This window comes from Carassius gibelio, chromosome B7, assembly GCF_023724105.1.
Source record: "Carassius gibelio isolate Cgi1373 ecotype wild population from Czech Republic chromosome B7, carGib1.2-hapl.c, whole genome shotgun sequence".
NCBI lineage: Eukaryota > Metazoa > Chordata > Actinopteri > Cypriniformes > Cyprinidae > Carassius > Carassius gibelio.
In genome coordinates, this window is record NC_068402.1 from 13,688,386 (window position 1) to 13,714,349 (window position 25,964).

Consider the following 25,964-nt stretch of genomic DNA (forward strand, 5'->3'; position numbering starts at 1 on the left):
TTGCCTTATTATTGACTTACAAATGGCGCAGATTAAGAAAAAAAGTATTTTTCATTTTACGTCATAATGTTTCATAAAGTAAATGTTTACAAATCCTCAAACATCCTGTTTATTTCCGGATTTAAATTAATTTTGAATCCCATATTTCCAGCATGGTCTCAGACTTCTGGCCCCCACCCTTGTGTATGTTAGAACTAGGAGCAAATGCTGTTCTGTTAAAAATCGGTTCATAAAACCATCTGCTAATGTACAGATGCATAGTGAGCAGATGCCAGCATAAACTCTTACATAATGTGTTGCGTTTGAATCACCCACGAGATGTCACTCTCAAAGGCACGAAAAGATTTGATTACATTTCACAGCATGAGAAAAAGGTAATGACGTCGGCTGTATGAAGACTACCGCCCCCTCATGGCACAGAAAATAATGCATGTAATCAAAATCCTACTCGAGCATCATTATAAATAAACGGGTAAATAAAAGGGAAAACATCAGCATTTGTGTGTCAAACCTGCTGTAGTGTTTCTTACTGATAACGTCTCCTGAAGATAAAGTATTTCTTATATACACGCAAAAACAGAGTACAGAAGGAGAAGCGGAAATATAAGAAGCAACTATGAGATAGAGAGAGAGAATAAAATACACTTTGAATGTAGACTTTATATAATCCCAATCACTAAGGATTAGCTTCATTTTACATAAGCCCACGGCTCGGCTCTCTCCTCCCTCCCATCCGGATGCTGCATCTGTCAAATTACTCATTTCAGCCACTGCCAGGTTTCCACTAACAACAAATCCACTAGCATCTCCTCTCCGAATGACCGGCGCTCAGGTTTTCACTTGATAGTCTGGACCAAATAAAACATTTAATCATGCCAAAGAAGGTAACGGTCAGAATCCATTTTATGTCACGACGTTTGCTAGTTTGCTTACACATTGATGTGTACTGATGCATATTATAAATAGCTCCCACATCGTGACACTTTTAGCAGGTAAATAATCGGAGTTTGCTGTTTCCCCCACTGAAGGGAAGTGGTGTGACTGAGAGCAGCTAATGCATCTGAATCACCAAATCACACACACACACACACACACACACACACACACACACACAGTCAGCCATAACAATACAATTCAAGCAGACACCTAACAGTGACAGACATGACGATGAAGCATCTTTAAGAGCTGTTCTGCTCAATTGCACATGGAAGATGTTTATTTGACAAACTAGTCGTTGAAGGAGGAAGCATATGTGTTTATAAGTGAAGCAAAACTGAGACAGAGCTGGTGGATTCAGTCCTAGCGCTGCTGTGTTTAACAGGATAGCGGATGAGTTTAATGGAAAAATGTAATGGCTTTATTGACGTCATCTCCGCTTTAAAATTCCACATCGCTCTTACTCTGGATGCAGATTTCCCCGGGCCGCAGTCGTGTCTGCCTGCTTCTTACAGCGCCGCTCACTCTCACGATCTCAAATTCATCAAAGATTGCTCATCAGCACAAACCCCTCTGCCTTTCATCTCATCCACAACACTACGGCATCGGCATAGGGGAAAGGCATTTTCTTTCAGATGTTATCTCATGGTGCACTCTCACTTTTTATTTTTCTTAAAAAAAGAGAATTAAAAGCCTTAAAATGCCAAAGACACCCGATTGAAATGAGATTTGCATACACAACGCCTAGTTTTAACCGATGCACTGGTCGGGACAACTGGTTTGCCCTGTTTGGATGTGGCCAGCGTCACGCCTAAAACTTTCCTTGTGTAATGTACACAGACATACCACTCTGCTCTATTTTCACTCGCATCTTTACCTAAGAGCAGATAGAATAAAGAGAGCGAAATGAAAGAGAAGTGAAAAATATTATTCAGCAAGGATGCATTAAATTGATAAAGTGACAACAAAGACTTATCAGAATGATTACTAGAATTATTAGATGAGATTAGAATGAATATCGCCATATTAGAATGATTTCTAAACCAGAGTAATGGCTGCTGAAAATTCAGCTTTGAAATCACAGGAATAAATGACATTTAAAAATATATTTGAATAGAAATCAGTCATTTTACTTTGTATTAATATTTGCTTAGGTTTCACTGTGTTTTTGGTCAAAATAAGAATTTTTCTGCTAAGACATGGTGAACAGAAGACACTTCTTTAAAAAAATATATTTAAAAAAAATCCAAATAGAATCCAAATATTTGAACAATTATTTTTTCTAGAAGCGCTTTTGCAGGTTGATTTCAAACGTGTAGTTTACTCATTAGAATATGAAAATTGTTTTTCTAGCTCTAAATATAAAACATATAAAATATCATTAAGATGCAACAAAAGAAGTGTAAACTATATTATAGAGGCTGAATTAAATCAAAAAGTTGAATCGTATTCGCAAGCCAAGTTAATTTTTTAACTGTCTGGTCATTGCTAAACCATTTTTATAATCACCTATTAAAAATTAATTGTTTCACTATCGAAATTGTGCATTATAATATTCTATTAATTTACAGGTTCCTGTGATCCCTTTATAGTGTGCCAACATGCCCTTTAGATTGTGTTCAAAAAACTGTATCTATTTTTTTCTGGCCAATGACAAAACAAGAACACGAGAACAGAACATACTGAACATTTATCAAAAGCTGAACTGCTACTTCTCTATGGTCAATGTGGTTACAGTATAACTTCAACAAGAAGGTCTGTTATAACAACCCAGAGGATGGGGTAAATAACTTCAGTTCAGCTACCGTATAAAGCACTTAGAGATTAATAAAGTTACATTACTGGCTCACTAAATATTCCTGCCCGACACCGGCCACTTAATTAATCAAGATAAAACGGCCCGTTTTAAAAGGTCTAATTACAAAGTCCTTTAACAACGGATAACAGAGTCAATTACAACACCAACCACAAGAAGAAGAAAATTTACAGCTTTATGAAATAACAGTTGCTCTCTCATTGTACTGTACCTCGGCTATGGCACATCGCATTCCAGCTTATTTGCAGATGTGCTGTGTCAGGGCAGCTGAACCACCTGCCTTTACCAGTGGGAGAACTGTCACTGAAGACAAATTGCCTGGCCTCAATCCAGTAGCTTAATGAATGAGATGTTTACTCTTACATGGCAGAGGCCAAACATAATGGCCAAATGGCCTATTCAGTATGCTAAAAAAAAAAAAAAAAAAAAAAGACACGTTCACTTGAATAAGACTGCATGTGTAATTACTCAAAAAGGTCAGATTATCACCGCTAACAACTGATTGTGTGTGTACGTTTGTTCGGTTATCCTTAACCGAATTTATGCTTACTAAATTATTAATTAAAAACATTTAGTGGACCTGCATGCACAAATTAATTGTGAAATGATAACTACATTTTATATACTAAAACCTTCAGACCATTTGAAATTGAATATGTTAAAATAAAAAAGCTATCTTTAACAATGCATTAATATGGTTTAATGTTTAGTCACTATATGATGAAGCATCAGTGTCTATAGCTTTTGATGGTTTTGTCATGAGAAATATTTCTACCTAGAACAGAAAATTCTGATAAAATACAGCTAAACCTGAAACAAAAACAGAAGTCACCTTAAAACGATCAAGTGTTACTATATTTTATAGAACAACGACTTCTCTGGTGAAAATGTACATCCATCAAAATGATGGATCGTCTAACTTTAAAACTGAAATAGTGAAACAGGTTGGATTTGGCCTTTGGGCAACCATTCCAATAGGCATGCTATATAGAATGTACTGAACTCAAGCACTAAACTAGTATTATATTCTGAACACAGACTATAGGTCTGTTCACACCAAGAACGATAAATATAAAGACAACTTTATTAGCGTCCACACCAGTGAATGATAACGTCTTTTTATTCTCAGCACACACTCGTCTGCCACTTTAAATTCTCGAGCTCATTATAGCAGGATGGATTCTGATTGGATGTCAATGGCTGCATTGCCATTCACTTATTTTTATGCGCATTTTCGAATATAGCATAAAATAATCCTGGAGGGAAACACCAAGATGCACATAGATTCTAAAAATGCGCATAAAAAGTTAAAATAAACGTTATGCGCACATATGAGTAGGATAAACGTTTTATCCGATAAGAAAAAATGTGCATAAAATACAATGGAAACACATTTAACGAATAAATTCCTCCATGCGAATCGAAAAATTCATGTGACGGGATAATTGCTTTTATGTTGTTTTGGTCATTCTGAAATGCCTGAGCAAAGTCTGTCATCAAGTATTTCTGTATAATTGTCTTACACTACTTCATGTCCAAACAGCAGTTCCCCTCGAAAGCAATGACCACATTTATTCTATTAAAGCCCTCTCTGAGGTGCAAGTCAATTATGAAAATGATTATATTCAGTGACTTTTCCTATATTCTTAGTGATATTTAGTGCCACAGTTTACCAGGAAGTGACGATTTTGTTCTCTTTGACTTGTTGGATGGAAACGGTGCTTTATTCGCATACGTTTTATGCAATATTCCAGTTTTGGGCACAAGTTTAATTTGAATCTTTGGATGGAAACATAGCTAATGTTTGTATCATTCATCAACTGGAAAAAATTGTTCTGAAAGTGATTCCAACAATATTGTTTCTCTGTGCCTTTATTGTTTATTGTGGTGTGGACTTTGCTATTTTTTTTAATATGACATTTTTTTAGAACTCTGTCTTTATTGTATTCTTTGTTATAGTTGTCCTTGGTGTAAATGGTCCTGTAGCTCAAACAGCAAATCTTGGCACTAGCAACACCAAGGTCACGGGTTTAATTCTCAGGGATAAATTGTATGTAATGTTTGGACAAAAACATCCGTAAAGCCCATTTTTAGTGCTGCCCTTGGGCAGGTATTACAGGCCACATTAAAGGAAAACCAGACGCAACCTGAATGTCTAATTCACTCACTTCTCTGTGCAGAATTAACAATGTGCTGTTTGAGATTATGGTTTGTCTGCCAGCTGTTCTGACATCATTCAACAAAAGTGTAACTTTCTGCCAATGCCACGAATCATCCATCCATCCAGGAATGTGTGTGTGTGTGTGTGTTCCTCCAGCTGCACAAGAGAAAGGAAGATGTTTTGTCCAGCCTGCCTGACATGACACTCTGACAAACGATAGAGAGATTATCACACTGTTTAGACTGGAACGCAGCTCACTGGAAAATAAGATTCAACACATAACATCTTCTCTTGGAAGGTCAGTGTGAGTACTGACAATTTATCAAATTGAGAGATTAGATGTTTCAACTAAGCTCAAGCACTAAAGCTTCTGTCGCAAGAATGTGGTGAACGTCATCAGCGATGACGAAATAGTCACTCAAAGAAACGTTCCTGCAGAGAAAGAACTTGCAAAAGCAGCAGGGATGTGCAAAACTGCACATTTCCAAAGCTGACTGGCCAGTTCACCGAATGTCTAGTAGAAAAATCTTATTAGGAAAAACTACAACATGTGCAAAACAACCCTGTTTTAACTAGTCTGTGGGTTGCCTGACAAACAAGTTGACTTACAAGTCCATGTTTAATTAGGTTGGTTCTTGGCCATATTTGCAATGCTTCTAGACGGCCGTTTTGGCCATCCAAGCCCACCCAAGCCCACCTACTATCTACTTAAATGGGGAAACATCAAAATTGCAAAAAACGCTTGGCAAACCCACATTTATATAACATAAAATGTTAAATCAGAAGCAAAATCTGACCATAAATGTTGTTTCTATGGTCAAATAGCATGAAAAACTGTATATTTCAAGTTAGTCCACCCAATCAGCGTGTACAGTCCCAATGCGCTTCTCAGGACACTGGTTGTTTCTATGGGAACTGGAGTTTCTAACAGCAGCTGGAGTAATGCGATGACTTTACCAAGTGGTGATTGTTTCTTATTTAGTTTAAGGCAGGGCCTGTTCTGCCATATTGCATGTTGAACTTTCTCCCGTTTGTAGTAATATGGGGGAACCATCTGAAAATGCTATGCCAAAACAATTTAAACTAGAGATGTTCCGATACCCTTTTTCTCTTCCCGATACCGATTCCGATACCTGGGCTCAGGGTATCGGCCGATACCGAGTACTGATCCGATACCTGGGTGTATATCTGTATATACAGCTGTATATACTACTAGCCCTGTGTAAATTGCTAGAATTCTTTTTATGGTGTGCTTCAGACAGATCCCTCAATAAAACATGAACAAATACATGGTGAACTACTGTATTTGTTACAGTATTTTTATTATCTAACATGAATTTGACAGTATTATTTATTTTCATATGCAAAAAAGAACTTCAAATGCAGCCAAAAATCTAACACCGCAAACTAAAAAAGGTATTTAAGTTTTACAATATAACTGTATAAAAAAACTGCAACAAATAAGTCTAGGAATATAAAAAAAGATCTATTAATCAGATAATCTCTTTACAACAAAACAAGTAAAAAACAAGCAACCATCTAGGCATAATTATTATTATTATAGAGACGTATTATTATTACTGTAGGCTACAACAGTAGCTTTATATATTGTCAATTTACTCATGTAAACCAAACATTTATTTTAATGGGCTGCCATGAAGATCTTTGAGTGTCTGTGTTTATGATATGACAGTATTCTCAAATGAAACGGTAAATTCTCATGAAGTGACGGTTTATGCGTTCGTGTCCTCATGACACACAGCAGAGACTACAAAACAGCGAGCTCTCGCGCATCTGTGCCAGTCACCCACAGAGATGTAGATTTTGCGGGAGTAATATTTAAATAGTATTTTGCAGTTTAATATTCACAGACACTAGTATATATTCGGCTACTGTCTGGAGCCCTGCGCTTTGACTTACACGGAAGCGACTGAACGCAGCTGCCGGTACTGAATATACTTGAGAGTCTGTAACTACCGGTACTACAGAGACATACTGCTAACCACTGATCTATAATATAGAAGCGGCTTCACTGTCTTTTGGCAGTTTAGAATGTGATGAGTGATCCAGTCATATATAGATCAGGGCTGCTAACGCGTTTTCATTTCTTCTTCGCTGCTCTAAACAGGGGTTGCTTGTGGCAACACAGCACAACTTCCTGTGTTTTCAATGCATTTTGAGCAGCGAAGAAGAACCGTGCAGCGGTTAGGCAAAGCTTGCGGTCATAACTAGGTATTTTTTAAGAAAATGGTATCGGATCGGTATATGGGTTCATGTACTCGCCGATGCCGATGCCAGAATTTGTTGTGGTATCGGAGATATTTCCGATACTAGTATCGGAATCGGAACAACTCTAATTTAAACATCTTTATTTTTATAGAGCTTTATTAAACGTAGGTTGTTTCAAAAAGCAGCTTCAAAGTAGTAAACAAGAAAGTAACAGAATCAATGTTGCAAATTTGAATAATGAGGCAAGTCTAAAATTCTGCTGTAAAGCAGCTGCAGCAAGACAATAGTGTCATTATTCAGCTCCAGTTCAGTACAGTTCAATAACTGTGTGATGTTCAATCACTATAATTAGCCCTTGTGAGGGACCCCTTACTAAAATATAAACACCGCTATATTTTTTGATTTACAAAGAAGAGCAACTGATACTGTAAGAAAAAGTGTGCTAGTATAAAAAAATTCTTCACATAAACAGATAACTGGCTTATGTTGTCACGATTGCACTAAGAATAATAACTAAAATATCATCTGAAAAAATATTTTATCCTTATTTTCTATGTATCAACTTTTTTCCTACACACTATTAATGGTATATGAATAAACAGAAATTGAACGGCAATGAATTCAATTAGCAAATTGTATTTATTCTGTTAAAAACAAGGGCTGTCAGTAGAATAATTTTTTTTCAGTTAATTGACCCTTCACCAGGAGTTTGACTAACAGGCGACCTGACCAATCATAATGCCGAACCTGCCATTTAAACCAACAAACAAATCAGACAGGAGAGTGGATTAACATTGGTGGACTTTAATCTTGAAAAATGGTGTGTTGGCATCTATCGGCGGTTGAAACAAGATACCTTCTGATGTTTATTTAATGCTAGACTACTAAAAAGGAAGAGATGATCGTTCACAAGCTGCTTGAACTGAGATGCTACAGCGATCTGTCACGACACATTTAAGAGCTACAAAATGGCATTTAATGTTTGAATTTCTTACAAAATGACAATATTTTAAAGCTGAGACTGAGTATACTCTGGTATACTGCGTTTCATACCTAAAGTATCCTGCTCGGTCTTGTCTGTCAGCGTGTTGTCAGTTTCCTCTTTTCTTCGCAATGTATTTTTTACTATGTGAGAACATGATGTGTGGCGTGAGAGTGCCATGGCTTGTTGGACTTAGCAACTAAGTGGGGCGGGTCTTTGTGTAAGGTCAATTTCATGATTTTCGACTTCACATGGTTTTTTGAAATCAGGACCCCAGAGCTAGTCAGCCTCACTAACCAATTAGCTCCTGTCCTACAGAGCACAAACGTCAATTTTTGCCCTCCTAAGAATTGATTCTATTGCACAATATACCAGAATGATTCATGAGGAACCTGTGGGGTGGAGCTGCTCTGAATGTAAACAATCTAGTACCTTTCTGGTACATGCTGCAGGGGAAACATGAGGCCATGTGGCAGGACTCGACCCATGGTTACAGCCCAACAGGGAGTACACAGAGTACAGTGGAGAGTATTCAGATAAACTGAGCCAGAACGCTCGCCCCCCTTTCTTCTGGAATCTCACTGAGCAAGAAGGTAACCCCCCCCAAAAAAACACCATTCCAGCAAATGTCATCTTAACTACATGTCCCCCTCTGACTTAGTATAAGTGGTTTACAAGCCGAGTCATTTTCAGCTCAGGTGGAGATATTTCACTTTGCTGTAAACGGGTAAAGACAGCAAATCTTACATTTTGTATTTGGAATTTCAAACTAAATACAAATCCTTGGACAGAAATGGAGCTTTACATGACAAATGGACAATTTCCTGGAACTACCGACTTTTGGTAACAGAGTGTAAAGTGAGATTCCAAACATCAGCGTGCATCATGTAATCAAATATTCCACCAGATGGACAATGCATTTCTCCTCTACCTAAAAGCAGCAGTTAATGATTTGTATCTACTTGAAAGTGCTTGCCTTCATATCAACAGCTCCTAAACAACAACAACATTCACAATCCCTTCATTGTTCTGTACTTTTGAACCGTCTAAATCCACAGCAATTCTCAGGTTACCGTGAGGCCTGGTAGCAAAAGTCAATTAGCCCGAAAGTGAGTGATCCTACATAACCCTCTGTTTGATGCAAACACCTCATCTCACCAAACATCATGCTACGGTCATACTGCAACTGCTATGGAGGGTGTGTGAAGTACTTTGCCTGGCAGCATTAGATGGGACACACCTGTAGCCAATTACGACTGTCACCACTGCAATAACACTCCATCGCAATGCAAAAAGCCTGGCTAGGGTGTTTACTCTCTTTCTGTGAGTGTTTCCTAGCGTATGTTAATTTTTCTCTGTGTCTCCACAATTCCAGAAAAGTTTACCCAAAAAGTCAGTTCTAAAACACTGATTGCATCGACTCTGGAAACTTCACTTATTCCCCTCACTTACATGACCATGCCACTGGAAACACACATTTCCTCATTCAGTCCTCTTCAATTTAAAATAGCAAACCTTTTAATAGCAGTCACAAGATGGCAACTTTACAATGGAACGTTATCCACGATCATTACCTAAAGAGAAAGGTGGCCGATATATTCATTTGAAAACTGCTGAAAATATTGTTTGTTGTTTCTGCAATGTCGTAATTATAATCATTAGATTACAACCCGGGACGTCCTACTCAGACTCATAATTAGGAGTTTCTATGGCACCACTATTTAATGCCATAAACGATTATGTTTTTGGTTAATCAAGATAAAACTCCATAACAGCCATTATGCAAAGGCATTAAAAAAAAGACTTCTTAATTATTAAACTGTGCTATTTACATGTAACTGTATTGTTTGTCTTTAGTTTATTTTCATACCATTCTCTCACAATTAAGACACTAGCAAAATTCAACAAGGAAATATTTAATACAAATATTACAAAACAACTGCTGGTACAAATCAGAGCTTTCAGGAATCCTGATATTGTAAATACCAAGTTCTTCGAGTATGTGAACCCTTTTTACAAGTTGAAATCTTAGATCACGGTAATTCGGGAATGGTGTGAACACACTTTAATATTACTCTTACGCTTAATATTACACTGCTAATTCAAGTGGATATGCTTATTAGACAATGTATTGTTCACCATTTTGTCTGCTTGGACATATCTAACATCTCTTTCCTCATTTATTTTTTGCATCTGAGCAGTGAGTCAGGCACAATCTTGCGGCCCACTACACAATAGCCTCAAGTGGACATAAGATGCTCAGTGATGGCCTTGCATATTTTTGACTGAGTGCTAGTGTGTAGCCACTTGTCCTCCCTGAGGCCCACCACCTCCACTGGAGTGAAGAATTCACGGAAACACAGTTATATAACTAACATCAGCTTGGGGAGGTAGTCCCTGGACTTGTGTAAAATATGAAGCTTTTAGAGCCACTGCTGACAGGAAACTGCTGCTACGGCTGAGGAAGACTACTTAAAGAGATAGTTCACCCAAGAATGACAAACACACACAAAAAAAGATGTTTTGATAAATGCTGAAGAATGCAAGTCATTCAGGGTGATTATATAATGACAATTTACATTGTTTGTGACTCGGTGTGAGACAAAGTTGCAACATAATGGAAGTGGAATGGAAGCTTGATAAATAATTTACAGATGAAACCGTCATGGATGAATCATTCACGAGAAGTTTGGTCAATATATAGGGTGAGTTTTAATTCCATGATTACTTTATTGGTCTTTATGATGTTCTACATTAAATATTTAACTCACATCAATGCAAGTGAACAATTTACTACGGAGACAGGGTGGTTAAAACATCTTAAGTAATTGTTTGACCATCCATTCATGTGCATTTTTTTAAATACCATAAATGAATCCTAAGTCATTCCTATTTTTCTATGAAGCAAACCTCAGTCAGTGTAAAAGATGTCAACACGTTTTCCACATTGCGCACAGTGAAATTACTCTTTAATTCTTTCTGGGTGAACGTTAGTTGAAGTTGAATCTTTTGGCCAATCCTCAGTTAAAGTTATCTTGACCAAGCATTAGAATTTGAGAATATAGGTTAGCGGGTTAGGAGTGTCAGACCCTTTCTCCGAGTCCAAAATGAAACTCCTTCCGCGGCCGGATGCAGCAACGTACCTGCCTCCGTCCTCCGGTTACGTAACGTTACTAGAGCAACTAGACAGCGTGTCCGTGAAGAGAAAACAGTACAACCGTGTCAACACACAGGGAAAATAACGTCCTACATTAAAAACCGCAGTAGTCATGACATAAAACCCCATTTGTTTACACGAGCAGTAAAGACGTGAAAATATCCCTTCATATCCTCTCCTTCTCTGTTTGTGTGTGTGTGTTTGTGTGACTTAACCTGTTACATAACAGCGCTCCACACACACGCAAGCACCGCGCAACGCCTGCCAGACACAGGGGCGGCGTCTCAATACCAAATAAGCAGCCTATTCAGACAGCATTTGAAGACTACATAATCGCACACAGTGCCCAAAAATGCTGCATAGGCAGTGGGGTTTGAGGCACAGCCGCAGTCATCAAATCTGCTCTGACTAAACTGTCAACTATGATAGTCAACCGAATGACACATTAACCGATATTTCTTTGACTTGCATCCCCAAATCAGAGACACATAAGGGGCGTAGCTATCCCATGTAAAACAGATGGCTTTGTGCTCATTTGCACACCACTTTGCTATGCAAATGATTGCGCTTTGTGCACTAACATACGTTGCATTTAAGTTTGTGTATTATTAGCAGTACTGAAACACGGAGACGTTGGCCACAGTTTTGTCTATCGACGTACAAACACAATGAGAGCAGGAGTGGATAAAGCTGTGACAGTCGTGAAAAACGACTTCAATTCTTCATTAACTAAACACAGCATGCGAGCAATATATCAGAAATGACATGTCACGTTAGCCAGTTGCCAGGAATGTTTGGGTTCGCCTACAAATGTGTGTATTATCAGTTATTTTGCACAAAGCGTGAGTGTTTCCACCAGGCCTCCATATATGTAAAATAACATGATGTTTAATCCATTGCAAAATTGCAAATTCAGAGCTAATATGAAGCAGGTCACATGCAAGGAATTAAGTTGAAGATTAGGCTAACATTTGATCTACGCGAACTTGATTAAGCTGGAAAATAATTCACAAGCAAGTTTGGGTTCTGCTCAAGCCTTACCCCTGTTGGTACTTGAGCAACTCTGCCGCCGAACTGGGGCTGGTTTGTCGGGCTCAGGCTTGCTGTCCAGTTTCACCGGGCTGTCCTCCACCGAAGCGTCCGCTTCAGAAGCGCTCTTGCTCGGCGACGCGACCGACTCTGGCGGAGACTCCATGTTCATCTGCGAGTTTCAGTTACTAATACAATGGGATCGCTTTGTCGAACAACTCAGATTCGTTTTACATCGTCTTTTGGTGCGGATTGCACTTGAGCGTGTGACAGATCTGTTCGTGTTCATGGGAGCGGGTGTGGTCCTTCTGTCCACAGACAGCGCTGTTGAGCGCGAGACACGGTCACACCAAACATACACCGACATGCTCGAAACATTCCAGCAAAGCCATATGTGGCACATTTTGCACATTTTATTTTTCTAGCATGGGTGTTTATTGTAGTAACTTGCAGTATAATTTAGTTGGTTACAGCCATGATTCAGCTATTACAAATGTAATTTGCATCTAAAATAAACTACAATTACATTTATTTTGCATCTCCATTGCTAGTAAAAGTAAAAATGCTAATTGATATTGATTAAAATTAACTCATCGTATTTCAAATTCATAAATATGCATTATTCGTTAACATGTATTGCAATGAATCTTACCTAATATCTTGCCTAATGAGTCGGTGAGTTGTGGACTTTAAACACTGTGATTCGCGCCTATGCCGAACCGCTTGTAAGTAACAGATTCGGGGAATCATTACACTGACACATACAATCGAACGTCAAACATCAATTTTGTAAACCAGATTATTAAAATATCCGACTCAGCAGAACTATTTGTTAATCGGTGAACTTAATATTTGGCAGGTGGACAATTAAGTGGGAAAGGCACATAGTAAATATTTGAGCTATATATATTATCTTTGAGAATAATAATTTAACAATTCATCTGCTTTGTCCAGTCCTTTGTCCCAAGATGCAGGATGTTATTAATAAATGCACGTATTTTCTTAGTAACCCAAAGGTTGTCCACACACACATACAGAGCATGCTTGACATGTGATGAGCTAACATGCTGCTGACCACTACTTCCGCTAAATGCAATTCTAGAGCTTGCAAGTTCATGTTGCCATGTATGTAGTTTATTGTATAGCTAGACCAACAATATAAGACAGACAGATAAACACCTGATTTATGAAGATTTATTTTGCTATGTCCCATGCACTGCTCATTACATTTAAATGATAGTAGAATATTGTCAGTAAAAAAAATTATCCTATTTAATTATCCTATTAATATTTTGTTAAATGAGAGAGTACTTAATTTAAGTGCTTTGATCATTTGGTAATAAAAGTTATATTTTTATTGAATAAAAAAAAATAAGAGTTTGTCCATGTCCCTCAATGGTTGTCCACCCTGTCATTTTGGGGAATCCGCCCCTTTAAGAAAAGGCCATCCTCTTTACTGACGTCAGGACAACAAATTGTTTGTCTCTTCAATGGCGGGAATTTCAAAGGCTGAATTGAGTAAGTTGGTGACTTTTCAACTGACAAATTTTCTTTGCATAAGATATGTCTACCCTGTCATCTTGATATTTTACACTAATATTTTAAATAATAATTAAATCTTATCTATATTATCCAGTGTGTTCAATAGCTAGGTGTGGGGGCAATGACAAAAAACTGGATCCAAATTTCAGAGCTTTCTCCAAATAAGAAAAGAATACATGTGCGAACGGAGTTTCTTTAAAAACACATGGTTTACATAAAATCTTTTATGTATTTATAATTTGAAAGCAAACAGATAACCCAGTTTAGGAAAGGGACATCATAACTTTCAGAAAGTATATTGCATCTTAATTTTGCAATGAAAATGTATTTAACAATAATATACTGTATATGTCCATGACAGGTTGGACATATTCTATGGTTTATGCTTCGAACAATGGCCCCTAACTATCTAAAAAGTGTGTGGGAGCTCAGCTAATATGTTTCTATAGTAGCCTACTTGAGTGTCTACTATTTATGACATGACATAAAGTGAATGGGAAATTAAAACCACAATGTTTGAGTATTGTGAGGGTTGAAAGGCACTCTATGGTGATACTGACCCATGTAATAATGTTCATTATGAAAATAAACATTAATGCACAATAGAGCTTCAGTTGGAAAATGATTAAGTAAAAATGTCTTGGCAAAATATATGCAGTTTTCAATGGACTCTCTGTTCTAATGTGTCATTTTAATTGATACTACAAAGGATAGTGATTTGCACAAAAAGAAATCCACTTCTCTACTTTCTTCGTTGTTTTTAATACAATTAGATTTTCTAAAGTTAAATCAAGGTGCGTTCAAAGTGCAATTCTATAGTTGTAATTACATTGGGATGAACTTGAGATAGCTTTCACAACAGAGTTCAGTCATGAGACTGATCTTAGATTAGATACTGCAGGTTTACTGCTCTGCATTGACGTATGAGGCTGTGATCACAGTTACAGCACACTGAATGTTTCTGAAAACAGCTTTTATCTAGAGAGGCAGATGAGATCGGGACATTCTTATATAACGCATGACATTCCTAGTGTTTGCATTGGATTAGTGGAGATTATTTATGACATTTAGTGTCTTTAGCTGTTACAGCGGTCTACAAAGTGGCATTGACCTGTGGATGTGTGTCTGGTCAACTGATGCATAGGAAATAAGAGGACATGGAAAGACCCACAGCAAAGGGCATGGGATAGCCAACCTCTCCTTTTCCTGCCCACACCAGGCCAATAGGGGCCACTTGCACCCAAATACAGGAAGCCCCGTTACTTAGCAACATGGAGAGGATCCACTGCCAGGTGCTTTGTCATTACATTCACTGTACATCATTGTGGGAAAACTGTGGAATACAGCGCAATCTTTCCTAACCATATAGACAGGCGCTGTTTAATCATGTCTTGGTTACTTCCAAAACAAACATGTAACTATGAGAAGTAAAGCTTAGCACATATCACAGTCTCCACCACAAATAGCAGGTGTGGTCTGCCATTTTAACAAACTGCGGAACAGCAGTGACACATACAGCACTTTTTTAGTACATAGTCATAGTACATTGTGACTTTGAAGGAAGTGCAAGGGGACAAGAGATGCACATGTGTCTGTAAAACAATACAAGAGAGATCAAAACATTATCATTATAACAACATCATTTTTAAGCTAAGAAATATTTTGTGTATTATACATGTCATTGTATACAAAACTTTTTGTAATCAAGGTAAGTGAGCGAAACTGGGCAAGCCTCACATTGCATATTAGATTTGTGTATTGAAGTGATGTATTTTTTTTTTTTTTATAGCAAGTGCAAAATAATTAACAAAACAGTCTTTTTTGTTTTCTCCCTTCATCAAGACCTATCTCAAGCAATCATGACAACAAAAGGCAAAGTGCTTAAACATCTAAAAAAATCTAGTTCTTACTCCAAAAATTAAGAGATACATTCAAAACTCCAGTGAGTTGAACTAATACATTTGTCTAAATATATATTTTTCTTTTACACATGATTGATACTTTGAAAGCTAGGCAGTATATTAAACTAAGGAGATGTAGGCATGGCTGACTTCTTTAAACATTGCCCGTTTTGATGAAGCGCTGTGATTTCTGCCGTGCCATCTGATATTGCTTGCGTGCAGACCGGGCACTATCGATTCCTTCTCGCAGTCTCTGTGGAGTGTGAAGCAAAAGAGGTCAATGAGGCCACCATTTGTTCTTGGCAGAAAATAAAAAAGCAGTCATTTTGATAGCTATGTACTTTTACTCAGTGTAAAAGCATGTGAGCAAAAAAAGAGATAAAACTAGTGCAACCTGTGTACCTAACTTAATCACAGCTTGGCATCTGTAAAACAAACTAGAGAAATGCAAAATGCCCGGTATCGTATTCAACAATGGGCTCTGATATTTTGTTTGCGTGTGAATACATGTTCAAAAAATTTCCAATAATGAACTATTCCTGAAGCTAAATAACAATTTTCAAGCAGCAGTTTTAAGTTACAATCCACACACATCTGTGATGTTTACCTCAGCCGCGTTAGCATGTCTCATGTGTATCACTTTCTCTAGCGTCTGTCCATCCTTCCTCATGAGGTTCAGTTTGTTCTGTTCCTGCACCAACATCCAGATTGATGTCAAGCAATGTTAATTAGTTGTTCATGACTTTATCAGCATGCTTTAAATCATACACTTATCACTTTGCTGTTAGGAAGCCTGTTAAAGAAAGCCATTTATGTACCCGGTAATATATCTTCAAATCTCCTCCTTCTGTGCTTGGAGGCCTTTGAAAATTCTCAAACTGACATTCCCATTCTTTGTTGAAATGTCCAATCACATCGATCTCCTTCACACACATCACTCTCCTGCATGATGAATAAGTAAAACTAAGTAAAAACAGGGAAAACTGGCTAAATGCAAATGTTTCATCATTTTTCTGTTGTTGGAATACCTGTTGGTGATAATGATGTTTGTTTTTCTGTGCCCCGGGTATTCATAGTGTTCTCGGAAGATCTCTCCATCCAACTGTTTTATCTCAGACCTCTGAAAAACATACACACTCATACAGCACAATACACAAAATACAACACACACTGCTGTAGCGACTGCCCCTGAATACTCTTTCAGCAGTAATGATCTTAAAAAAAAAAAAACATAGAAATCATCCAGAATGCAACTGATCATGGCAAAGAGGAGTATTGATTTATTCCAGATTATTTGGGTCAAATCACAGCATTCAAGCAATTAATTCAATTACAACATAGTAAAGCCACATTAAACAATCACATGACAATTATGAACCACACGTGTTATATAAGATATAGCGTATAAGGTATATAGGAAAATACATCAGACCTTAACTCCGACATGCACTGAAAAATGCCCATTTAGTGCATATAAATAAGTTTGCATATATTAATATGCACATTTTAATGTATTCACAATGATTAAGAATAATGTTTACATTACATTTTTAATAAATATATTTTATATAGACTCTAATATTGTGTTATCAGGCTTTAGATTCATGAAAATGTATTTACAGACATCAATTCAAAGAAATTACAATGAATTTTAGAAAAATAGACAAACTTTGGAAGTTACACATCCTATTTCTAACAAATCTAATAATTGTTTAACTATTAATAATGAAAATCTATTATTGTTTGCCAGTGTGGCTCTAAAGTCTTAAAACCACCTTGTTATTTTTTTACATTTCAAATAAAATATTCTGGAAAAATAAGATATTAATGAGATTATGTTTGGATATATTTGGTATTAACTTATACAAAATAAAATAATATAATAATATAAAACTGATATAATAAAAATGTCTGAGGTGTAAAGCTGGAATTATTTTTGGCAAAATTAATAGGGGCAAATAAAAATAAAATAAAATGTTTTCTAGATAAGAAAAGTTCCACAGCCAATAAAAGTGCACAAGACAGACAACTTCAGATGCAGACTTAGGATAATATATATTATTTTCTAAACACAACAATGTAACATTCTATTGTAAGTGGACCAGGCTAGAGTCTAGTGCTGGATATCCAGTTTGGTTCATTTAAGTGCTACAATGTCTCTGTGTTCCCAAATGTTTTCAGTAACATCTTTAAGGTAATAGTCCCAATCCCATCCCCCACTCCCAATTTACATCTCCTCAGGCTGCATTTGGGAAAGGACAGAAAAGAGAGAAAAAGGAAAAATTAAATGAATAGGCAAACAGGAATTAATTTCTTCACAGCAGGGTAGGAGTCAGTTCAACTTTGGAGTTTAAGGTCAGTTTTAATGAAGAAGACGACTGGAATTTTAACAAAGGGATTTGGAATTTGGTTGTGTTTCACACCACAGGTAAATTCAGATAGATATCCCCATACTTCCCCAGTTGAACTCTTTTGTTTTCCTGAAAAAGGTGAGTTTAAATATGCACTAATTAACATACATTTCCTAAACAGAAAGCCGAGCATTAGATAAAGCCAAGTTCAAATTTATTATTTTATTTTTGCTGTCATATTAGAATTGAACGTTTTTATAGATGGGGATTTGGAATATCTCCGTTTATTATACCATAAATCCATATTTATGGATAAAGTACTTTCAACAGCCTGGGAAAAAAAAACATGTTACATAAATCAGGCTGATATATGAACAAATCCCTCTGTAAAAATAAATAAATATAAATCTTCCAAATATAAATAAGCATAAAACTGCACAAAAAAAGTTTGGTGCATGTAAGTCCTACTGACTCCGTGCATGAGGAAAAAGGGTAAAACTATTTTAAGGTGTCCTTGTTACACACGTTACATATACTAACTTTTTAATAACAATAAATTATGCATAATTACATGCAAGTAACCCTAAACTAAATCCTAACCCTAAGCATATAGTAAGCACATGTAGTTAATTAATATTACTCTGTACTTAAATGTATAATTACATTGTAACAAAGACACCTTAAAATAAAGCGTTACTGGAAAAACTCATTTTGAGGAAATGGCTTTAACAGGTATCTACTATAACTGAAATCTGCAGATGCAAATAGATAAAATATACACCTAAATGTGTATTTGGATGTTTTCTTTCCACTAGTCTGAAATATGACAACGGAATGGAAGAAAAATAGTCCAAAATCTCAAAAATGACCAGTGCATGAAAAAACAACGGTTTTGCCTTAATCTCTTAAACTGACTCCAATCCATCAAAACTATTTGACTGTTAGTAGTTATGAATTAAAACAGAGGGTTAAGCTGATTAAAATCCTTTCCATCAGGGTGTAATAGCCTGGTCAGTTGGGTTGACCGGTGACCTCACCTGAAAGAGGTCAAAGCCCTCCGACTCATGGTGGTCGTAGGGCCGTATGATGCCATCCTCTTGTATGAGACGCACTGGCCTTATTTTCGTCACCTCTTCAGTCGATTCTGCCACCCTGCAAATCAAGTCAGCAACAGCACATTAGAAAACACTCACAAAGATGGCATCCTGTGATCCAGTGCCTTTCATCCATGTAAAATGCGTGGGCAATGGATGAGTCATTCTTAACAACAGGTAGTGAACAGAATCTACTCATTTAAAGTTCATCTGAGCATGCCCGAACAGCCTTGAACAAACGCAATGCATCTCAAGAGTCAACCTACAAAGTTTCTTTGTGCTACTGCGTGCAGTGTCTGATTCCTTAAGCCCTCTCTCACCTTTGGTTACTTCTACAATGCGAGCATGGAAAAGCAACGTGATTAGTTCATACAGACAGTGCTGATCAGTTCAGGTGTATAAGATGGAAAGCAGAACGAATGGCTGGATGACTGAGCGCATATGCTAGAGAATCACTGGGGGGTGGGGGTGGGGGGTCATCACTGTTCCAGCTTGTTGTGAAAGGTTTGGCATGAAAAAGCTAGGGGCGGGAACACCGTAAAACACAACAGATAGGCCAACACAACTCATCTTTCCGGGGCACAGTAAATGGCATGGGTGCATAATGTGATTGGTTAGCCTGGTTATTGACTGCCTTTGAATTCATAATGCTTCTTTTGCTATTGGTTGGAGGGTGCCTGGTCACACCAGGCAGTCCAGTGCATCAGCAGTGCGGTGAGCTCATGCGGTGGACTTGGTCTGACAAGGAGAGCAGTCGGAGAGAGGGACATCATACAAAGTTCACCAAAAATGATACTCACTTACTCATTCTCATGCCGTTCCAAATCTGTACCACATTCTTTCTTCTTTTGGAACAGAAAATATATTTTGCCCATATAATGAAATTCAATAGACCCTCTTCATATTTCAATTTTTTTTATATATCTGTTTGGTCCAATGGCTAATGAAAAATGCATGATAGTGTTTCTCTGACTTTGTAAAAGAGGACAAAAATATGAAGAGACTGATCACATTGGTTAGATTTGTGTGTGTGTGTGTGCGTGTGTTATTTCTGTTTGTTTGTATGTCTTTTGATATGGATTGTGAGCCTGAAAAAGTGAAAAGAAACAAAAAATATATTCTTTGCTAGACTTATGATGTTAAAGGGGTCATATGATGCAAGCACTTGGTGCATAAAGAAGATTGGTAAAGTTGCAAAGACTAAAGTCTCAAATCCAAAGAGATATTCTTTATCAAAGTTAAGACTCTGCCACGCCCCTTGAAATGGCTCATTCAAACACACCCCCAACATGTCTTTGTCACTATGTGGAACTATTTGCGTAATGCCTCCCAAATGTTCAGGCAAAGAAAGAAGGCATGGTTTCAGTGACCACAGTTAGCGTTGGAGCAGCCATGTCAGGGAGATGTTGTGTGTATCGAGGCGAAAGCAGAAGCACTTTATTTGGCCTTCAGAAAGAAGATGCATTTAGGAATATTTTAGATTACTTACAACAAAACAGCAACGTAGGAGAGGAGGTAATTCTGACTTAGCTACGACAATCTAGTGCCTTTGAATCAGCTACAGTAAGAATGTTTTGTTATTAGGTTAAGTATTTGCTATTGAATTTTCAAATGCTGTGTTTTGCGCGTCCTGTGTGTTTGTGTGTGTGTGTTTGTGTGAGAGAGAGATAGAGGGTCACATAGTGGGGTCAGCTGTCAGCGATTATGGAAAGGGGCGTTACATTTCCGATGAGTGTTTGCGGTGTTCGGCCAATCACAATGCACTGGTTCAGTTGGCCAATCAGAGCAGACTGCACTTGTCGGAAGGAGGGACTTTGTAGAAAACGACACGTGGAGGCGGAGCATAGAGGACCTACACTTATGTACAGTATTTGAAAAATAATGGGTTTTTTTTAAACACTGAAGCATGTCAACATATTATGTTACCACAAATACACAAAATAATGATCTTTAAAAAAAGCATCATATGACCCCTTTAATAACTGTGGAATCAACTCGTTAACTCTATAAAATGGGTCCACGGACAAAAAATTACTGAAACATTTAAAAAAACCTAAACATTTTATGTTCCACGGAGGAAAGAATTTAATACAGGTTTTAAATGACATAAGTGCGTAAATGATTACATTTTTAATTTGTTCAAACTATCCCTTTAACTATGATTTTAAGGACATTATATACTATTCAAACTGTTGGTTTAAAGAACCATTTCTCTTAAACATAGCTTTCTCTTAAACATGCTCTCCTCTCTATATCATCTCTGCTCCTGTCTGTGCTGCTCTGCTCATCAGACTTTCCGTTGGCCCCAAAATGCACCAGTGAAAGGGGTGTGGAGATCAGAAGCAAATGTTACAATGATGGGAAAATAGGCATATGTTGATTAATCCAGTTATAAGGGGATTCTTGAACTGTAGATTATGGCAGAATTATCTGCGCTACAGCTCGCATCCTTTGCTTCCCATGATGCAATGCTTACCTTTCAACCATTCATACCCTGTAGATTAAAAATTCATTCATGCTGCAATATACACTCTTTTTTTGGAAACAAGCAAACCCAACTGAGTGAACGCAGAGGGATCATTCACTGTCATGTCTTTGGGTAACATAGGCAAAAATACAAATACATTCACACTCCAGTCACACGTACACACTCATGAGCTTCCAAATACTCACTGAACTAAAAAGAACAAATACATCCAGGAATTAACTTATGAAAAACATGAAAAAAAAAAAAATTAGTTAACACACAGGAAAACTAAAACAACACTACAGGAGAAAAGAAATGCAAGACGACAAAGACAAAAGAGACACAAATTAGGACACTGACATTCAGCTGACAGCCAACAGCATATTAGAAAATTGCCACAGGACATTTTTTATTAAATGTAAAGTATTTTTCTTTGTCCTTTCAGAATGCATATCATTAATCTAATAGTATTTTTTAAAATGCATATGTAAAGTGCACATCAGTGCATACTTGTTGAAAGAACAAGATTTCCAAGCTATATTTAGGGTGAGAGGAAATGGCCTCACATCTGCAAAAATGTGTAAATGTGGGCCCCTCTTAAAACATAGAACTACATACAAGCATTTAGGTTTAAAATATCGCTTAAACAAAAATCTTCATTCAACTAAGATTTGGTAAGATATTTTTTTGTTGATAAGAAGTATCTTATGCTCGACAAGGCAGAATTGATTTGATCAGGAATAGAATAAAAACGGTGATATTGTAAAATGACAATTAAAAGTTGCTGTCTCTCTTTTTTATTATATTTTAAATGTATTGAAAAACGTTACTAACCCAAAACCTTTGAGTGGTTGTGTATGTGCATGGTTGTCTGAATGTGAGTCTGTGTTTGCAGGCGTGTATGTAAATATAATATTCATGTGCATGTTGGTCTCACCTCTGAATGCCCTGAAAAGTACTGCTTGCCATGTCTATGATGCCCCCTGTTGGTCTGGCCACCACTCCAACCAGGCCTTTCCCAATGCCCTTGAAGAAGCCTGCAGCCCCCTCTTTCTTCGCCCCTAAACCCATGACAGATTATTATTTGTGCCTTTTCAGTTCCTAATATTATAATAAATACTTGTTATCTCATCACCCAACAAAAAAACTGATCAAATTCATTCAAGTATGTGTTGCGTCAGCAGTAAACCGCCATACCTTCCACCGGTTTGGTCACAATTCCTGTTACTCCACCAACCACTCCCTGAAGGAGAGCAGGGACATAACAAAAGTCAATTCATGCTAAATACAATAGAATGGTGTTATATACAGTGCATAAAATAGAAAGGGAAATGCTTTGATGTCCTCTTAAATGTTTTTTTTTGTACTTGTGTTCAGTACCTTGAGGAAGCCCATTCCTCCTTTAGCCAGACTCTCTCCAAGGTCTTTACTGGGTCTGTTCATCTCCTCCCTCCGTTTCTGCTGATACTCTTTGTCCATAGTGATGGCAGCCAAACCTTTTCCTACACTGCCTGTTATTCGGGACACCATGCCAGCTGCACCCCCTGGGAAGATAATGTCAAAACAAAATAAGCATGTGCATTAAGGATCCTTTGTGAGTGTATGTGGGTTTTAGGGAGTAACGCAGGAAAGCAGGGACTCTTACCCACTGTGTGGCCCAGTAAACTTCGAACACCGATTACAAAACCTTCTGCAAATTCCTCAGGACCTTGAACAGCCCCCTACACACACACAAACAAATGCTAGTAATCGACAAATTATAACTTTACAACCTTGTAAAACATGACACATGAAAGAATAGTCTTTTTAAATTAAACTGTGGAAGAATGAGAGAAAAAAGCTAAAATATATAGATAAAAAGTTTTATAAATAAATCATGCAATTTTAGAGACAATTAAATAATAATACAGCAGGCTGTATATACAAAACAAATTCTTCAATTCTATTCAATTCAATTCAAGGATTCAATTATTTGATTGGATTATATCATTACATGCATTATTATAGTGGTGATTGATATTAAATATATCTCAAAAACCTGTGGTATCATATAATTTGATACACTCATTTCTGTGGAGGCTGATCTAGGTTACTCAGACCTGTACTTATATCTGGCATTTAAAAGATAACACACTCATATTTGTAGTGAATTAAATGATGGGGCCTGAATGGAAAGATAAATGAACAGTATGTATCAGACCTGGATGGGCTCGTAGAAGAAAGCCTCCACTCCTTCTGATAAGCCTCGGATCAACCCGAATGGGTTTCCAAGCACATCCAGCCCCAAAACCAGCACATACATCTGTGTTAGGAACTAGGAGGAGAGAAACAGACTCTGAACTTGTGAACTCTGAACTTAAAGTGAAAATGTAAGCATATTGTTGAGTGTTCGCTCATGTAATGAACTCTGACATTGCATGAGTGTGTATTTAGATCACCCACTTGTTCAGTGTAGTGTCTGATCACCGCCCACATCAGTTTATCTCGCCGGTAGAACTGATATTTCACCTCAAAGTAAGCCAGTCTGAAAAACAACGACGTCAACCGATGTCCGTGTGAATCTTATTTTCAAAGAACCGTGTAAGTCAGTATTAGAGTACTTGCACATCTCAAAGTCTTACTTGAAAATCAGATCATCTACATCAGTGAGTGTGGCACCAATGCTTTTGAGCAGGAGGTTGACGGACTGGACGGCGACCATATCACCCTGCTCAGATTCATCTCCACTGGAGCCCAGAGACAGACTCAGGTGCAGCTACACAAACACAACACACACAGTTTCTTAGATCAATCATAAACAGTTACAGTACATGTCCTTAAACAGTTTGATGCAGCTATCTGTCAAAGGTATCAGTCTGCAATGAATCTATCATTTGACATTACTGTTATTCATAGCCTGGTAGACAAGCAAGTGTCTTTCATATGTCAGTAAACCAAGCATGTCAATGACCCAAATTCACAGCACTATACTATAATATCAAGATATATTTGACCCTCCAAACATATTACTTTTAATGCTTTTCTTTTCTTTTTCTTTTTTTTTACATAAAAAGACATTGACTCTTTCTGTCAAGCTAAAGACACAAAAATATCAATAATAACAATGGTTTTCAACACGGACAATAAAAAGAAATTTCCAAAGTATCATGTGACACTGAAGAGTAGAGAAATGGCTGATGAAAAATCAGCTTTGCCTTCACAGGAATAAATGACATTTACACATTTTCTGTGACAAGTGACCTTGAAGAGAACATGTGCTGTGTTTTGGAGTTGACAGTGGTGTTGGTTCATTACTTTAATAGGGGAGATGTGGAAATGCTCAAAGAAGCTCAGGCCCGAGGCATCTGTCATGGAGGTCTCCATCAGCTGAGCCTGCAGCGCCTCCAGATCCCTCTCTATCAGCTTATTCTGAAGCACAGAGAAACACAACTGACATCTCCAGGCTCGTTTTCAGTCACATTGCATAGAGTCACACAAAAACAAAAGGTTGTAATGACGGAGGAAGTGTTTAACACTGTGCTCATTACAGATTAGGTTTATCGGTAAAAATATGTGACAACGCCTGTCAGAGAAAAGCAGTAGTTACCTTCTCTTTAGTATCCTGGGAGGTGGTAGCTGGGTTAAACAGGGCGAGAATTGCTCCCAAGAAGCCCTGATCGATCTTCACTGCCATCTCCTGCACTAATGCCATAAAGTACCTTCAGAAAATAAACAATACCAGTCAAAGGTTGGATCTACTTTTTCTTTATTACACTATTTTGTAACATTACCATTAAAAGGCTTTGGGATCAATAAGATTTTTTTATATGTTTCTGAAAGACATCTTTATGCTCACTAAGGCTACAAGGCTGTATTTAAAACAAGTAATACTGTGAAATATTATAACAAATTAAAATCATGAAAATGTTCAGGATTTTTTGATGAACGGGAAGTTCAAAAGAACAGCAAGCACATATTTGTTGTCATTTTGATGGATTTAAAGCATTCTTGTTGAACAAAAGTATTAATTTATAAAGTGTATATTGGTTTTTAAGATCAAGAGAAACACTGGATTAATACAATACATTAGTTTAGATTTAGATTTCACACACTTCATTAAAGAATATGATACAGTTAATTGATTTGCTGAGTGTAACTCAGAATTTAATTTAGTGAGACATGATGAGACAATTTTATTAGATTTGACACAGTGAGCAGATAATGTAGTCTGTGCACCATCACTTACTTAAACTGCATGACTTGGCTGTGCTCATTAAACCTTGTGATGATGCTAACGTCGAAAAACGGCTTCGGTTCTGA

The 25,964-nt window shown here is 37.3% G+C and overlaps 2 protein-coding genes across 7 annotated transcripts in view; both read right to left on the reverse strand.

Annotated features, from left to right (window-relative positions):
• Nucleotides 1-13,062, reverse strand: part of LOC127961781 (nuclear receptor ROR-alpha B) — a 40,297-nt gene extending 27,235 nt beyond the window's left edge. Inside the window, exons 1-2 of one of the 2 annotated variants that reach the window (XM_052561034.1) lie at nt 12,963-13,062; nt 12,323-12,634 (exon numbers count right to left, since the gene is read on the reverse strand). In XM_052561034.1, the coding sequence (XP_052416994.1) occupies nt 12,323-12,482 (160 nt within the window). In that variant the 5' untranslated portion in view covers nt 12,483-12,634; nt 12,963-13,062. Of the gene's footprint in view, nt 1-12,322; nt 12,677-12,962 lie in introns of those variants that run through there. The other variant, XM_052561033.1, reaches the window with a different exon arrangement.
• Nucleotides 13,063-14,595: 1,533 nt separating this feature from the next.
• The window catches only part of LOC127961308 (intermembrane lipid transfer protein VPS13C), a 54,553-nt gene continuing 43,184 nt past the window's right edge, over nt 14,596-25,964 (reverse strand). For 4 of the 5 annotated variants that reach the window (XM_052560370.1, XM_052560368.1, XM_052560367.1 and 1 more), the window contains 15 exons: nt 25,891-25,960; nt 25,252-25,363; nt 24,960-25,073; nt 24,287-24,420; nt 24,108-24,189; nt 23,866-23,979; nt 23,311-23,386; nt 23,046-23,209; nt 22,863-22,908; nt 22,603-22,726; nt 19,142-19,256; nt 16,782-16,873; nt 16,572-16,695; nt 16,361-16,444; nt 14,596-16,006 (listed from right to left, as the gene is read on the reverse strand). In XM_052560370.1, coding sequence (XP_052416330.1) covers nt 15,908-16,006; nt 16,361-16,444; nt 16,572-16,695; nt 16,782-16,873; nt 19,142-19,256; nt 22,603-22,726; nt 22,863-22,908; nt 23,046-23,209; nt 23,311-23,386; nt 23,866-23,979; nt 24,108-24,189; nt 24,287-24,420; nt 24,960-25,073; nt 25,252-25,363; nt 25,891-25,960 — 1,550 coding nt within the window. In that variant the 3' untranslated portion in view covers nt 14,596-15,907. Of the gene's footprint in view, nt 16,007-16,360; nt 16,445-16,571; nt 16,696-16,781; nt 16,874-17,010; nt 17,996-19,141; nt 19,257-22,602; nt 22,727-22,862; nt 22,909-23,045; nt 23,210-23,310; nt 23,387-23,865; nt 23,980-24,107; nt 24,190-24,286; nt 24,421-24,959; nt 25,074-25,251; nt 25,364-25,890; nt 25,961-25,964 lie in introns of those variants that run through there. The other variant, XM_052560369.1, reaches the window with a different exon arrangement.